The sequence below is a fragment of the Cebus imitator genome, unplaced genomic scaffold (assembly GCF_001604975.1).
Source record: "Cebus imitator isolate Cc_AM_T3 unplaced genomic scaffold, Cebus_imitator-1.0 Scaffold277, whole genome shotgun sequence".
Lineage (NCBI taxonomy): Eukaryota > Metazoa > Chordata > Mammalia > Primates > Cebidae > Cebus > Cebus imitator.
Window position 1 is genome coordinate 1,622,508 of NW_016107592.1, and position 14,560 is coordinate 1,637,067.

The 14,560-nt window shown below is 40.0% G+C and overlaps 1 protein-coding gene across 9 annotated transcripts in view; it reads right to left on the bottom strand.

Annotated features, from left to right (window-relative positions):
• Nucleotides 1-9,603: 9,603 nt before the first annotated feature.
• CEP63 (centrosomal protein 63) overlaps nt 9,604-14,560 on the bottom strand; it is a 64,147-nt gene continuing 59,190 nt past the window's right edge. For 6 of the 9 annotated variants that reach the window (XM_017501034.2, XM_017501029.2, XM_017501028.2 and 3 more), the window contains 3 exons: nt 13,086-13,291; nt 12,006-12,285; nt 9,604-10,116 (listed from right to left, as the gene is read on the bottom strand). In XM_017501034.2, coding sequence (XP_017356523.1) covers nt 9,958-10,116; nt 12,006-12,285; nt 13,086-13,291 — 645 coding nt within the window. In that variant the 3' untranslated portion in view covers nt 9,604-9,957. The remainder of the gene's footprint in view (nt 10,117-12,005; nt 12,286-13,085; nt 13,292-14,560) is intronic. The other 3 variants (XM_017501039.2, XM_017501042.2, XM_017501037.2) reach the window with 2 other exon arrangements.

Sequence of the window (14,560 nt, forward strand, 5' to 3'; positions counted from 1 at the left end):
AAAAAAAAAAAAAAGAAGAAGACATATAAGCAGCCAACAAGCATACGAAAAAATGCTCAACATCACTAATCAGAGAAATGCAAATCAAAACCACAATGAGATACCATCTCACACCAGTCAGAATGGCTATCAAAAAGTCAAAAAAACAACAGATGTTGGTGAGGTTGCAGGGAAAAGGGAATGCTTTAGACACTGTTGGTTGGAATGTAAATTAGATCAGCCACTGTGGAAAACAGTTTGGAGATTTCTCAAAGAACTTAACTGCCATTTGATCCAGCAATTGCATTACTGGGTATATATACAAAGGAAAATAAATAATTCTACCAAAAAGACACGTGAACTCCTATGTTCAGCATTACACCATTCACAATAGCAAAGACACAGAATCAACCTAAGTGTCCATCAATGGTGGACTGGATAAAGCAAATGTGGTATATATACACCATGGAATACTACACAGCCATAAAAAAGAATGAAATAATTGTCCTTTGCAGCAACATGGATGCAGCAAAGGGCCATTATCTTAAGCAAGATAAGGCAGGAACAGAAAAACAAATACTGTATGTTCTCTCTTACAAGTGACAGCTAGACATTGGGTAGTAATGGACATAAAGATAGCAACAAGAGACACTGGGGACTACTACAAAGAGGAAGAAGGGAGGGGAGGAAGGGTTGAAAAACTGCCTATTGGGTACTATGCTCAGTACCTGGGTGATGGGATCATTCATACCCCAAATCTCAGCATCATGCAGTGTACCCATGTAACAAACATGCATATGTACCCCCTGAATTTAATATAAAAGTTGAAATTATTTATTTAAAAAAGACTAAGTTCTTAGAGTAATGATTGACATTAAGCACAAGTACTGCCCCTTGTAAATAAGTGAATGTTCACAGGGAACCAACATGACCAGGCATGAGACAAAACATAAGTAAGCCTCTAAACTCTTAACCTGGAGTCCACAGACACTCCCCAAGGGATCCAAAGATAAAATTTAGAGCTTCATGAACTTGGATGGGAAAAACTGTCATCCTTATTTTCAATAACCTCTGACTGAAATGTGCTTTTCTTTCATTATGACCATAGGCCATAGTGCTAGCATTACCTGTAGTTTTATTCCAAAAGAAATCACAGATAGTGTCATAGCTCATTACAATTGTTGTGGACATCTTAAAACATCACTTTCATGTGTCCCCACTTCAAAAGCATGGTAGGTGATAGACCTGTCCTGGCACTCAGTCTTGTTATTTAATAAGTTAACAAAGAAGTCCATAACAAATCTGTTTTTCCTTTGGTTTTCATAACTGAATGATAATTTATTTTCCTTTTAATGCTTTGAATCTTATTTTATGCACTTAGTTATTATTCAAAGGGATCCATAGATTTCCCAACTCTGCCAGAGGAGTCCCTGACACACAGAAGGTAAAAAAATCTCTAAGTAACTAAGCCACCAGCTCGCATTCCATTTGGGAAGCAACAGAGGAATCTGAGGCAGGATCCTTGCCGGTGGGAGGGAGAGAATGCTCTCCTAATCCCGCTCAGAGGCTGACCTGGCCCTGGGGAATTTGACTTCCCATGTTTTCCATTCTGTTTTGGCATATTCTTAAAAAATACTCGATGTGATTTGGTTGTCTCTGCCCAAATCTCATCTTGAATTCCCATTTGTTGTGGGAGGAACCAGTGGGAGGTGGTTGAATCATGGGGGCAAGTCTTTCTCATGCTGTTCTCGTGATGGTAAGTTCTCATGAGATCTGATGATTTTAACAAGGGGAGTTTCTCTGCACAAGCTTTTTCACCTGCTGTCCTCATAAAAGATGTGACATGCTCCTTCTTGCCCTTCGCCATGACTGTGAGGCTTCCCCAGCCACATGGAACTGTAAGTCCATTAAACCTCTTTCTTTTGTAAATCACCTAGTCTTGGATATGTCTTTATCAGCAGCATGAAAACAGACTAATACAGTAAATTGGTGCCAGTAGAGTGGAGTGCAGCTAAAAAGATACTCAAAAATGTGGGAAAGTTTGGAACTTCCTAGAGACTTGTTGAATGGCTTTGACCAAAATGCTGATAATGATATGGACAATGAAATTCAGGCTGATGTGGTCTCAGATAAAGATGAGGAACTTGGGGGGAACTGGAGCAAAGGTGACTCTTGCTACATTTTAGCAGAGACTGGTGGTATTTTGCCCCTGCCCTAGAGATTTGTGGAACTTTTAACTTGAGTGTGATGATTTAGGGTATCTGGCAGAAGAAATTTCTAAGCAGCAAAGCATTCAACAGGTGACTTGGGTGCTGTTAAAAGCCCTGTTTTAAAAGAGAAACAGGATAAAAGTTTGGAAAATGTGCAGCCTGACAATGTAATAGAACAGCAAATCCCATTTTCTGAAGAGAAATTCAAGCCAGCTGCAGAAATTTGCATAAGTAATGAGGAGCCAAACATTAATCCCCAAGACAATGGGGGAAATGTCTCCAGGACATGTCAGAGGTCTTCACAGCAGCCTCTCCCATCACAGGCCTGGAGGCCTAGGAAGGAAAGACAGTATCATAGGCCAGGCCCAGGGTCCCCATGCTGTGTGCAGCCTAGGAACTTGGTGCCCTGTGCCCTAGCCACTCCAGCTGTAACTAAAAGGGGACAACGTAGAGCTCAGGCCATAGTTTCAGAGGCTGCAAGTCCCAAACCTTGGCAGAATCCATGTGGTGTTTGTCCTGCAGGTATGCAGAAGACAAGAACTGAGATTTAGGAACCTTCACCTAGATTTCAGATGATGTATAGAAATGCTTGGATGCGCAGGCAGAAGTTTGCGGCAGGGGCAGGGTCTTCATGCAGAACCTCTGCTTGGACAGTGTAAAAGGGAAATGTGGGGTCAGAGACCCCACAGGGGCACTGCCTGGTGGAGCTATGAGAAGAGGCACTGTCCTCCAGATCCCAGAATGGTAGATTCACTGACACTTTGCACTGTGCACTTGGAAAAGCCAGACTCTCAATGGCAGCCCATGAAAGCAGCTGGGAGAGAAGCTGTACTGTGCAAAGCCACAGGGATGGAGCTGCCCAAGACCATGGGAACCCACCTTTGGCATCAGCATGACCTGGATGCAAGACATGGGGTCAAAAGAGATCATTTTGGGACTTTAAGTTTTGACTGCCCCACTGGATTTTGGACTTGCATGGGGCCTGTAGCCCTTTGTTTTGGCCAATTTTTCCCATTTGGAATGGGTATATTTACCCAATGCCTGTATCTCCATGGTATCAGGGAAGTAACTCACTGTCAATATTGCAGACTCATAGGCAGAAGGGATTTCACTTGTCTCAGATGAGACTTTGGACTATGAACTTTTGAGTTAATGCTGAAATGAGTTAAAACTTCGGGAGACTGTTGGGAAGGCATGATTGGTTTTGAAATGTGAGGACATGAGATTTGGGAGAGGCCAGGGGTGGAATGATGTGGTTTGGTTGTGTCCCCACCCAAATTTCATCTTGAATTCCCATGTGTTGAGAGGAATCCAGCGGGAGGTGGTTGAATCATGGGGGCAGATCTTTCTCATGCTGTTCTCGTGATGGTGAATAAGTCTTCAAGATCTGATGGTTTTAAAGAGCAGTTTCTATGCACAGGATCTCTTTTGCCTGCTGCCCTCCCCATGTAAGACATGACTTGCTCCTCCTTGCCTTCTGCCAAGATTGTGAGGTGTCCCCAGCCATGTGGAACTGTAAATCTATTACACCTCTTTCTTGTTTTGTAAATCACCCAGTCTCAGGTTTCTCTTTATCAGCAGCATGAAAATGGACTAATAAAACACTTAATACTTCAAATATTTTGGATCTCTGGAAAACAGCTTGAGAAATGTAGAATTTAAGGAATGTGGATTTAAGGAATGACTTTGCCTGAGAAAAGTCTGGAATTGCTTGGTGTTATTAAACAATAACAATAAAAGGTGTTAAACCTTTTTGGAGCAAAATAAACAGATCAGGTGATGCCTTCTTAGTCTACATAGACATTGAACCTTTCCCATCCTTTGCTCACAGTCCAGAATTTATTAGTGTGAGCAGGCTACCGCTGGGGTTCCATGCTGGGCTGAGGGGCCCGTCTTCCAGGAGAGGGGATCCTTGGGGAAGCACTGGGCTCCTGCCCCAGCCACTGCCCTGTTGGGTTACACAGGGACTTGGAGGGTTGAAGTGCGTGCTCCTGTTGGGACCAAAGGCTGTGCTTGACTGTGGCTGAAGAAACTAACTGGGAGATAATACTTCCAGTCTTGTTTATTGTATTTCATTTAAGCTGAGGATCTGAAACACATGTCCTAGATTGCAGAAAAATCAGGGACTGGTAGGCTGTTTGGGTTTATGCTACACATCAATGGCAAGACAAATCCAAGAGATGGCCCACTGAGAGGCCTCCATTGTCTCCCAAAGCCAGTGCCACAGGAATCAGGACAGCTCAGGGAAGAAGTGGTGATTAGCCCATCCACACTAGATGCCCATCAAAGGAGTAGCCACTCCAGAAAAGGACTGGGAAGACTAGTTTCAAACAGTGTCATAGCTGATCCATTTCTCACAGCCAAAGAAATAAAGCAGGTTTAGGTAATGTACTTGGCTTTTCTTTCTCTACTTTGCCCAGTCATGCTTATAGAAATATTGAGGGTCTTGTTAAGCAGTCTTAGGGCAGAAGTTCAATATGCTCACATTTCCACATCAGTGGTCTGTAACCCTCTCTAAAGTGCTCTGTAAACAGTCCTCTAAGCACTCAGGTTAGTGCCAAGTATTCCTGCAGCTCCTCCTTAGAATACACTTAGCTAAGACACTGCCTGGCTGATGAGTGGACTTTGCTGCCTGTACCCCTGCCTAGCAGGCAACAGCACCAAAACTGAACTCCCACCCGGAGGAGCAGGAACCTCTGCGGTGTGCAGGCCCCTGGCCCTCTGCCCTACAATATCACACACTTGCAGACCCGCCCCACACCACAAGCAATGATTGACAGAGCTTGATCATCCACTCTCTAAAGAAAGGTAGCACTGTTACTCCTGAATGTGAACTGAGAGCTGAAAATAGAAAACTTTAGAATAGCTTGTGCTATACGTGATATTTCCTTAATATAAACTTGATATTTTTAAGGTGCTGCCATGCATCAGAGGCTTTTTTTGGTAACAGTTATTAAGATATAATTTACATACTATATAATTCACCCATTGAAAGTACACAATTCAGTTTTTACTTGTTATATTCAGAGTTATGCAACCATCACAATGTTAGAACATTTCCATAATCTCAAAAAGAAACCCCATTCCCTTTAGGCTTCACCTCATCCTCTTATCCCCATCCTCCACCCCCGCTCCACTCCACCAACCCCTAGCAACTCCCCATCTACTTGCTGTCTCTACAGATTTGCCTATTCTGGGCAATTCATATAAATGGAATCATACAACATGCGATTTTTTGTGTGGCTGGCCTTCTTCCTTTAGCACAGTGTTTTCAAGGTTCATCCATGTTGTGGCATCAGTAGTATAATACTTCACTCCTTTTTGTTCCCATATAACATTCCATTACATGGATACACATTTTATTTATCCATTTATCGGTGATAGACATTTAGGTTGCTTCCACTTTGGTGCTATTGTGAATGATGCTGCTAAGATCATTTGTGTACAACTTTTTGTGTAGATATGTTTTCATTTTTCTTAGGCATATATTTAGGATTGGTATTGCTGGGTAATATGGTTAACTCTAAATTTTTGAGGAACTGCCAAACTGTCTTCCAGAGCGACTGCACTGTTCTATATTCCCATCAGCAACATATGAGCATTCCAATTTCTTCACATCCTCTTCAACACTTGTTACTGTCCATCTTTTTTATGGTAGTGGGTGTGTAATGGTATCGCATTTTGATTTTGATTTGCATTTCCCTGATGACTAATGATGTTGAATATCTTTTTCATTTGCTTATTAGCCACCTGTATATCTTTGCAGAAATGTCTATTCCAATCTTTTGTCCATTTTTGAATTGTCTTTTTATTATTGAAAAGCTTAAATTTTGAATGAGTATTCAACTGCACTTTAAAATTCAGCCCCAGAAGGGAGAGGTTGGACTCCTCCAATTTTATGTCTCCCTCTAGAAAATGGGATACCATTCTGGGAGAACTCTAGTCCCTAAAGCTATGGTTCTTAATCTCTTTTTGATTCACAGACACCTTCAATAATTTAATGAAAATTATGAATCTTCTCCCCAGAAAAATGCACACATGCACGTTTATATGTTTTGCATTTAATAACAAGGAGTTCCTAGACCTTCCCCCATCAACTACTGCCTTCCATTCTTTCCGTAAGAGCAGTGCAAAAGTTCTTCTGATTGGATGATTGTCAGATCATTGAACCTGGTCTTAATGGGCAACATAAAATTCCCAAATTCTAGGTCCTCACAGAGGAAAAAAAAAAAAAAAGATGTGAACTACACTGTTTGAATTATCAAAATTGCACCCTGGAGAAACAGCTTTTACAAAAGATTACTTTAAAGCAGTCCATCATCCCTCTAAATTTTCCCCTTTCATAAGAGCTTTACAGCATTATGTTTGGGGCCCTCTCAGAACCGTTTCCTCTGAATTGGATGTCAGCCTTATGCCATCAACCTATAGTGAAGCACACTGTGGGGGAGCTGTGCAGATTATTATTACCAGTTATGAAAATGTTGGACCTCTCTTCTGGATGTTCACATACTTTACAAAACGCTTATTCAAACACACAGAAAAAAACCTGTGCTTTTCTTAAGCCTATGATTTTTTTTTTTTAATCTCACGGACACCATAAAACTTTTAGGTAAATGTTTTCTCCTCTGCTTTCCCCCCACTGAAGCTCAGGGGAAACTTGGCTGACTTCCTCTAGCAACTGGACTGGACAACTGGATTCATTAGTGAATTAATGTTTACGACCCTCATTTTCCCTGTCCTGATTCCACTGTTTGTTTCTTTTCGATACATTTATATATACTATTTCAAACTGTTTTGGAACAAGCTGACACATTTCTAACTTTGTCATTCTACACTTCAATGTTCATGACAATTGTTTGCTTAACCTATGTTCTCATACCATGGAGTTTATTTTGTAGTTATCTTTCTTATCTGTTAACATTTAGGTACTGGACTTGAGTGTTTTGCAAGCAGAAAATCATCACCCACAGTTTACCAGGTGTTATGTGTATGTATGAAAGAGAAGGTAAGAATTGTCTAGGGTCAAGCAGGCGTCATAGAAACACAGAGTGATGTAATGTTTTTTCTACACTTGTTGAGATCAAATGAGGCTGCAAGGGAAGGTAAAGTCCAGCTCACAGCGGGAAGTCAACTTTGCCCTCTTCAGCTAAAATCTGCACAGGAATCCAGATGAAAATTCATTGGGAATCCAAGACAAGAGGAATGAGATAACTTGCCCAATAAAACATTACCTGTAAACACCAAAAGTATACTACAGGTCTCTAATCTTTTCATCTCATTTGGGTACCCTGATCACTGACAGATTTTGTAAAATGTGTGTTAAGACACTAACTCAAATTTAGTTTTGATACATTTTAATATTTGGTATTAATATATCTTTTTTAAAAAATGAAGGTGAGAGACTACAGTCAAATGTTCTGACAAATTTGGACAAAGGAAATATTCAGGGTAAACTGAAAGTGAAAGACCCTAACAGATGAAAGCTTGCTGCACTCAGTAACAGAAAAGAGGCCAGCACGGGTGGAGCATAGTAAAGGATGATGCAATGGGTGATTGGGCAGGCCCACATTATCAAGGCCCTGTAGGCTATAATTCATTTGGATTTTATTCTGAGTGCAGTAAGAAGCCTTGGGGCAGGGCGCAGTGGCTCACACCTGTAATCCCAGCACTTTGGGAAGCTGAGGCGGGTGAATTGCTTGAGGTCAGGAGTTCCAGATCAACCTGACCAACATGGTGAAAACCCATCTCTACTAAAAATACAAAAATTAGCTGGGCCTGGTGGCACACACCTGTAATCCCAGCTACTCAGGAGGCTAAGGCAAGAAAATCACTTGAGCCTGGGAGGCGTAAGGGGCAGTGGCCAAGATCTTGCCACTGCACTTCAGTCTGGGTGACAGTGTGAGACTCAGTCTCAAATGTAACAAAAAAGAAGCCTTCAAAGAGTCTGAAGGGAAGTAGTGGTGACACTGTTTTATTTACAATTCTAAAGGATAACTTTGGAAGCTCCGTGAGTTACTGGTGTGAGTATTATCAGTTAGGAGGCTACTGCTAGAATCTAGGTGAAAGAGAAGTAGTCTGGATCAGGTGGTAGAAGTGCAGGGGGGAAAGGATTGAGTCTGAGATAAGATTCTATGGGAAGAAATGACAGGACTTCCCAAATGACTGGATATGGAGATGTGGGTAAGGAAGGAATTAAGAATAACTCCTAGGAACTGACATAATGCTATGTCCTGACATGGAATCTTAGCGAGAGGGGGAATAAAGAGTTCTCTCTCGGAAACAAGATGTTTGTCTGACATCCAAGTAAAGATAGCACATAAGACAGCAGCTCTGGGGAGAGGTCAAGATTAGTAATAAGGGTCACTGGCCTACAGGTGGTATGAAGAGCCTGAGAATGGAATGGAAACTTCTAAGGAAGAGGATACAGAGTAAGAAAACCAATGACAGAGCTCTAGGAGGCCCTCTGACTTAGAGGTTAGATAAGGAAAAGCCATGAGATGGAATGAAGGATGAGGTAGAGAGGAAACCACAAGTTCTAGGTCATAGAAGCCAAAAGAGGGTCCAACTGTCCTGAATGATGCTCAGACACTGATTAGGTCACTGGTAAACTCAAGAGCAAGAAAGCAGCCTGGGAATGGAAGTGGTGTTGGAGAGGGTTACGAAAGAACTGTGGTGGGCGGGGTGAAGAACTGGAAAGAGTCACGGCAGACAACTCTTTCCAGAAGTGTTTGGGTAAAGGGAAGCAAATAAACATACAGACAGTAGACAGAGAACATGAAAAAAATTGAGTTTTTTTTTAAAAAGGGTAAATAACAGGATGTTTTATGCGATGGGAAAGATCCACTAGGCAAAGAGGATTCACATGGAGCCACAACCTTGAGCTGGCAAGTACACTACACTGATCTCATCTCTAACTGCACATTCTAGTTCCTTTGTTAGATCTATTTCCTGTGCCCCTCAGATGATGGTATCTTTCAGGGCCCCAAACTCAGCCTCCTGCTCTTCTCTCTCTCCACAGCCTCCCTGGTGGATCTTATCAACTCCCATGGTTTCAAATGCCTCCAGCATGTCAACATCCCTATCTTTGTCTCCCATCTAAACTTGTCCTCAGCAGCACAGATGCTGAACATGTATTTCCAATGGATATTCCATGGGTATCACACGCTAAAGCCAGTACCTTGCCCTCCTCACCTCTCTCCTCTGTTTGAGTGCTGAGCAAGAGAGGACTCCTTGCCAAGTTTCTTCAGCACACTCCCCTTACTCACTGCCAGCCTAACTTGACACATCACCAGCCCCTTAGCTAGGAGGGTTACCAGCCCAGTAAATAATCAACCCGATTGGCTGGTAAATGGCAAAACCAGTCTATCAATCCAGGTAAGTTTGACCCCTAAACTCATGCTTCTACACATTTCCCTTAAAGAAAGTTCCTAACTTTATTTTCAACATGTATCATAAAATCCTTATTACAGTACATAGCTATTCACATTTAAGTCAGCAAGTATCACTTTATGATAATAAATATTTGTATTAGAAAAAAGTCTAGCAAGTGTTTTATTCTCACAAGTTATTGCTGGAAGAAGTCCTTCAAACAAACCAGTGCAGAGAAAATGCCTATCAAAAGTACCTGTTTTTCAGATTTCTTCACCACTGCTTTAGATGTATCATTTTTATAATTTTATCTGTTCATGTTTTTAAAGAGCTGCTACTTCAGATGACAGTAACTCTTTGGTGTTTATTTTTATTTCCAAGATTGTGATTTTTTAAGAGGCTACTTTAAGGCTGTGAATTGTCTCACTGTCTTTTCACTCTCTCTTTTTAGTTCTTCAATATGGGCATCCAAGCGCTCTAGAATGTGATGAGACCTCAGTTCCTCCTCTTCCAAAAATCTGGTAGCTATTGAACCAAGGGGAGATACAGGCAAGGAACACTGGAAGAGAGACAAATTTTGACATGTGTAAATGAGTGTTACATTTCTATGACACACTGTTCATGATATTTTCTAACTAGCCATATTAAAAGGTGATTTTTTTTCTCTGAAGAGGCTTTTTTTTGTTGTTATCCTAAAAAGAGCAATAAAAGAAAAAAAATCAGTAGTTCTGCAAAAATTAACACTCATCTCTCCCTTTCTGACCCAAGTTGCCATAATGTAAAATATCATAAGTAAATTATCGGTTTGAAGAATATTTCAATTTAGACGTCTATATCCTTCTGTAGTTAATGCCTATTATTTCAAACTCACTTTAAAAACCTGAGTATGTCACTTTGATTTTAAAGCACAGAAAATTTAACAAAAATAAATTAGATGCCAGCTAAAATCAATATTTTTTCTCCTCCAAATTTTCAGTCCACAGTCCCCTATCTGAAACCCTTGGGTCTAGTGATGTTTCAGAATTCTGATTTTAGAAAGGTAATACAGAACATATGCCATATGTAGTCAATACTCATTCCCAATAGTAGTAGTTGTGTTCTATGAAGTCACCCAAAACACTGAATTAGCAAACACAAAATTTTGGGCCCAGGGGAAATATACACATACATCAAATTCACACACATACACACCCCCAACAAACAGAGAGTATAATCCTAACTCCTAGAACAACTCATTCTGGTAGATTTTGTATTTTTTTATTTTACATGAGAGACATGAGGTTCCGAAGTGGTAACTCTCCTGAGGCCACCCCGCTAACTGGTGCCGAAGTTGGGATTCAGACTCCATCCAACTGGCGCAGAGGTGAGCTTCTTTCCCTACACTACGCTGTTCCTGCCATCTCCAACTTCTGGTCACCTCCACGTAAGCAGGAACAAGAAGGCAGAGTGTTGCCTAGTTCGACCTTGGCTGAGATTGTGCAAATTGGTCACTCAAAATTTTTGCCACTCTGCGTTATGTCCACGAATGACTTTGGGAGATATAGAGTTTAGGGAGTAGACAAATTCACAAATACAAAATCTATGAATAATGAGGATCAATTGTATTACACCAGTGGAGTCTAAGGGAACTTCCCATAATCAAACACACTGACATTTCTGAAGCAAAACACATGGATACTCACACTAAGTGGAACAGAGAAAGTCTATGCATATTAACACATCAGTTCAGCCCAGGGAAAGTTTTAATGCCAAACAATTTTTGCCGTTAAACTTAAGAAGAAAGTGAAGTGAGGACTTATTCTAAGAAATAAAAGAAAACCTTTCAAGGACTTGGTGGCACATAATAAGTCAAAAATACTACATTTTCACAGCAATATGGCCATAGCTGGTGATAGGAAATGAAGGGCCCATGGCAAGTACTTTGGCACAGAAGGCAAAAAGATGGCGCAGCCTGCACGGCAATGAAAGGAGCAAGGGACTGGCATGGCATGGTGTCCTAAGCACAGACACCCAAGCCATGCTCTGCACACATCAGAGGCACAGCCTTCTTCCACCTCCACACTCCCTTTCTCCTTTCCAGCAGTTCCTCTTTTCCTCCTTCACTGCCTGTGCCTCAAGACTATCCTGGCATCCAAAGACATTTCTTAAACTAACCAGTCCAGCAAAAAATTGAGCATCTCTGAAAACGACAGGAAGGGAATTTCCAATTAGGGTTAAGGACAAATTAATACCTTTAACTTATATTTCAGAACTAGGATATATTTTGAAAAAAGTAGTCTTGGCCAAATGTATCTTCATAAGCAAAAACTGTATGACAGGGATACCTGAGAAGAGTACCTATGATAAAAGAACCAGTAAGGAAAAAAAAAAAATCACCCTCTTCACCCTTAAAAAATAAAATCAAACCAAAAAAAATAACAAATTAATAAGATTAGAAAGTTTCCATACCGAAGACATAAACTCTTCTTGGTCATTCATATTCTCAGACACAGTGTCAGAAAAATTGGCTTCATTTGTATCTAGCGCTGAAGGCAAAGAGTGAGTTTTACACAGAGAGTAGGAAGTCAAAGACCTGGTAGAGCTGCAAGGGCTGATTTGAGGACTCAGGGGGCTTAGCACCCTGGACATGGGATCTATACTATCCAACGCTCGTCCTCTTGGAGAATGAAGACCTGTTTTGTAGTGCTCAATCTTTATTCCATCATGTCTGTGCTGGCCATGGGTTGGCCTGGATGGTAGATTAGAAAACAAAACAAATAGAAAAATTGTAATAACTTTTCTCTTTCCAACAAAAATGTAGGAACTTCACTTAAGCAAACAGCCTAACTAATAAGGCTAGAATTTACAAAATTAGCCACCTAATCAGATCAGGTGTTCTTTCATTCATTCAGGCCCCAAAGATCCAATCCCCACTACCAGGTCCCTGCCCCCTCAAATACTTATGATATAGCCAAGAAAGATAAGCTGCCAGAGTAATCTAGTGTGGTTAGTGCTGGGACAGAAGTACTGAGCACATAAGAAGGCACCTTACCTCACTAGCAGGTTGGGGTGGGTACAAGAATGGAGGTGAGGGTATCAGCAAATGCTCTGGGTAGGAAAACATGTAAGACTTATAGTATGAGCTGAAGCCAGGTGGCTTTTCACTGAATGCCTATTGCTTATGGTAACAGCCTATAACAAATTGACTAAAATCACAAAGGTAGCTCTTTATAAAAAGCCAAATTCTACTTCTTATGGGGCAAATGGAGTTGAAGAGGTGGGAGGGAGCATGAAAAGCCTCATGTAATACACATGTTGTTTACACTGACAACCAGAGTGTACAAAACTAAAGCTTTAATGAAAATGCTATACACCTCCCCCTCATTAATTTAACATGATCATAGCTTTACTTGTGCACACTATACTTCAGAATTAAACACGGAGTCCTTTGATGAAGATTTAATTTCTGTAAGTCAGAAATTATTTTCAAAGAAATGAGAATTATATTGTACCAATACACATTTTAAATAAACTTTTAAGAAATTTTACTTGAACTCTGTATTCTTGAACTCAGTTGTTCTGCTGTGTGTTGGTTTAAAGATCCTGTCATTTTGTTTTTTGCACATCTGAGTAGAAATCTCCAGCTGAGATTTGGTATTCATCAAATCTTTCTGTAGTTGTTGATTTTCAGACACTAATTTATTTAATGCCTCAATATAATTCTCCTGGAGGTCGGCTAATGAAATCTCTTTTGCCTAATAAAAAAGAATACTAGAATCACTTAATCTGTACAAGAATGCTTATGATCTCTGATACTGCTGGTTGGAAAATTCAGTATTTTTTAGTTGTAATTATTTAACCTATGGTTTTAATTTAGAAAAAGTGAAGCTTTCTTTTTAGTCCTCCAAAGACTAACAGAAATAAAGAATCCTTCAAGTAAATGGTAGTGGAACTCTAGAAGCACAATGGGCTTCCTTATGTGCCAAGGAATTCGAAGGAGGTGGAGGAATGATGGAACCAGGATGGAGGAAAGCTGTAAGAGGGAATCAGAAACAGGGAAAAAGAAGGAAAATGGCAGCCATGTTTCTTCTGCAAGAAGGTGAAGGTTGAATAACCCCAGAATACCAAGGGAAGAAAACAGAGACTTAGTTCAAGGAAAGAAATTTGAACAAAAAGTTCTGAGAAAAAAAATCTGGCTGGCAGGGACAACTTTTACATAAATACTCTCTAATCTTAAACACTTTTCTACAACGTTGGCATCTACTGATATATAAATTTGGACATGATAAAGCAGGATTCAAGTATACAGTGGGAATTACTATTCTGATCTGGTATCAGAAATTTTATTGTTCTTCAATTCTAGATGTTTCCTGGTAAGACACTACTTGAAAAAATGGCAGTCTGGGTGATTTTTTTTTTTCTAATGACAAAATAATTAGTATTCTACAAAGTTATGGTAATCTTCTTTGGAGTTTAATACCATGGTTAGCTTGGTCTTTTCTGTAAAAAAAAAAAAAAATCTGAAAGTAAGCTGGTCAACAGTGGTCTGAAAAACATAATATTCCTAACAAAAACATAAACTTTAAAATATACCTGTGAACTATCTGTGTACAAGTAGTGACTACAAGCTACAAAAGCTTTCAACAAGCTGCCAATGCCAGGTAAAATATCAGGGAAGAACATTTGCAGGACAGATGAGTTAAGATGAAACTATTATCAGTTTTTAAAACATGGTAAATCATTTATTTTATCAGAGCTGTTGCTTTCATTATTAAGATAATTAGGTAATTTATTAAAATAGACATTTAACCCAAACATTCATTTGTAAAAGTAACATCAGCTTCCTACATGGTAAAATGCAAAAGGGCACTTTCTAACAATTATTCTTAATTATATACACAATATATTCACACTATAATTTCAAAACTAGAGAAAGCTTATACTGCTGACAGGGTTTTCACTGGTTTGATGTGTGATGTCATTAAACATACTTACTAAAACATGATAACGCTTGCCTTTGTCAG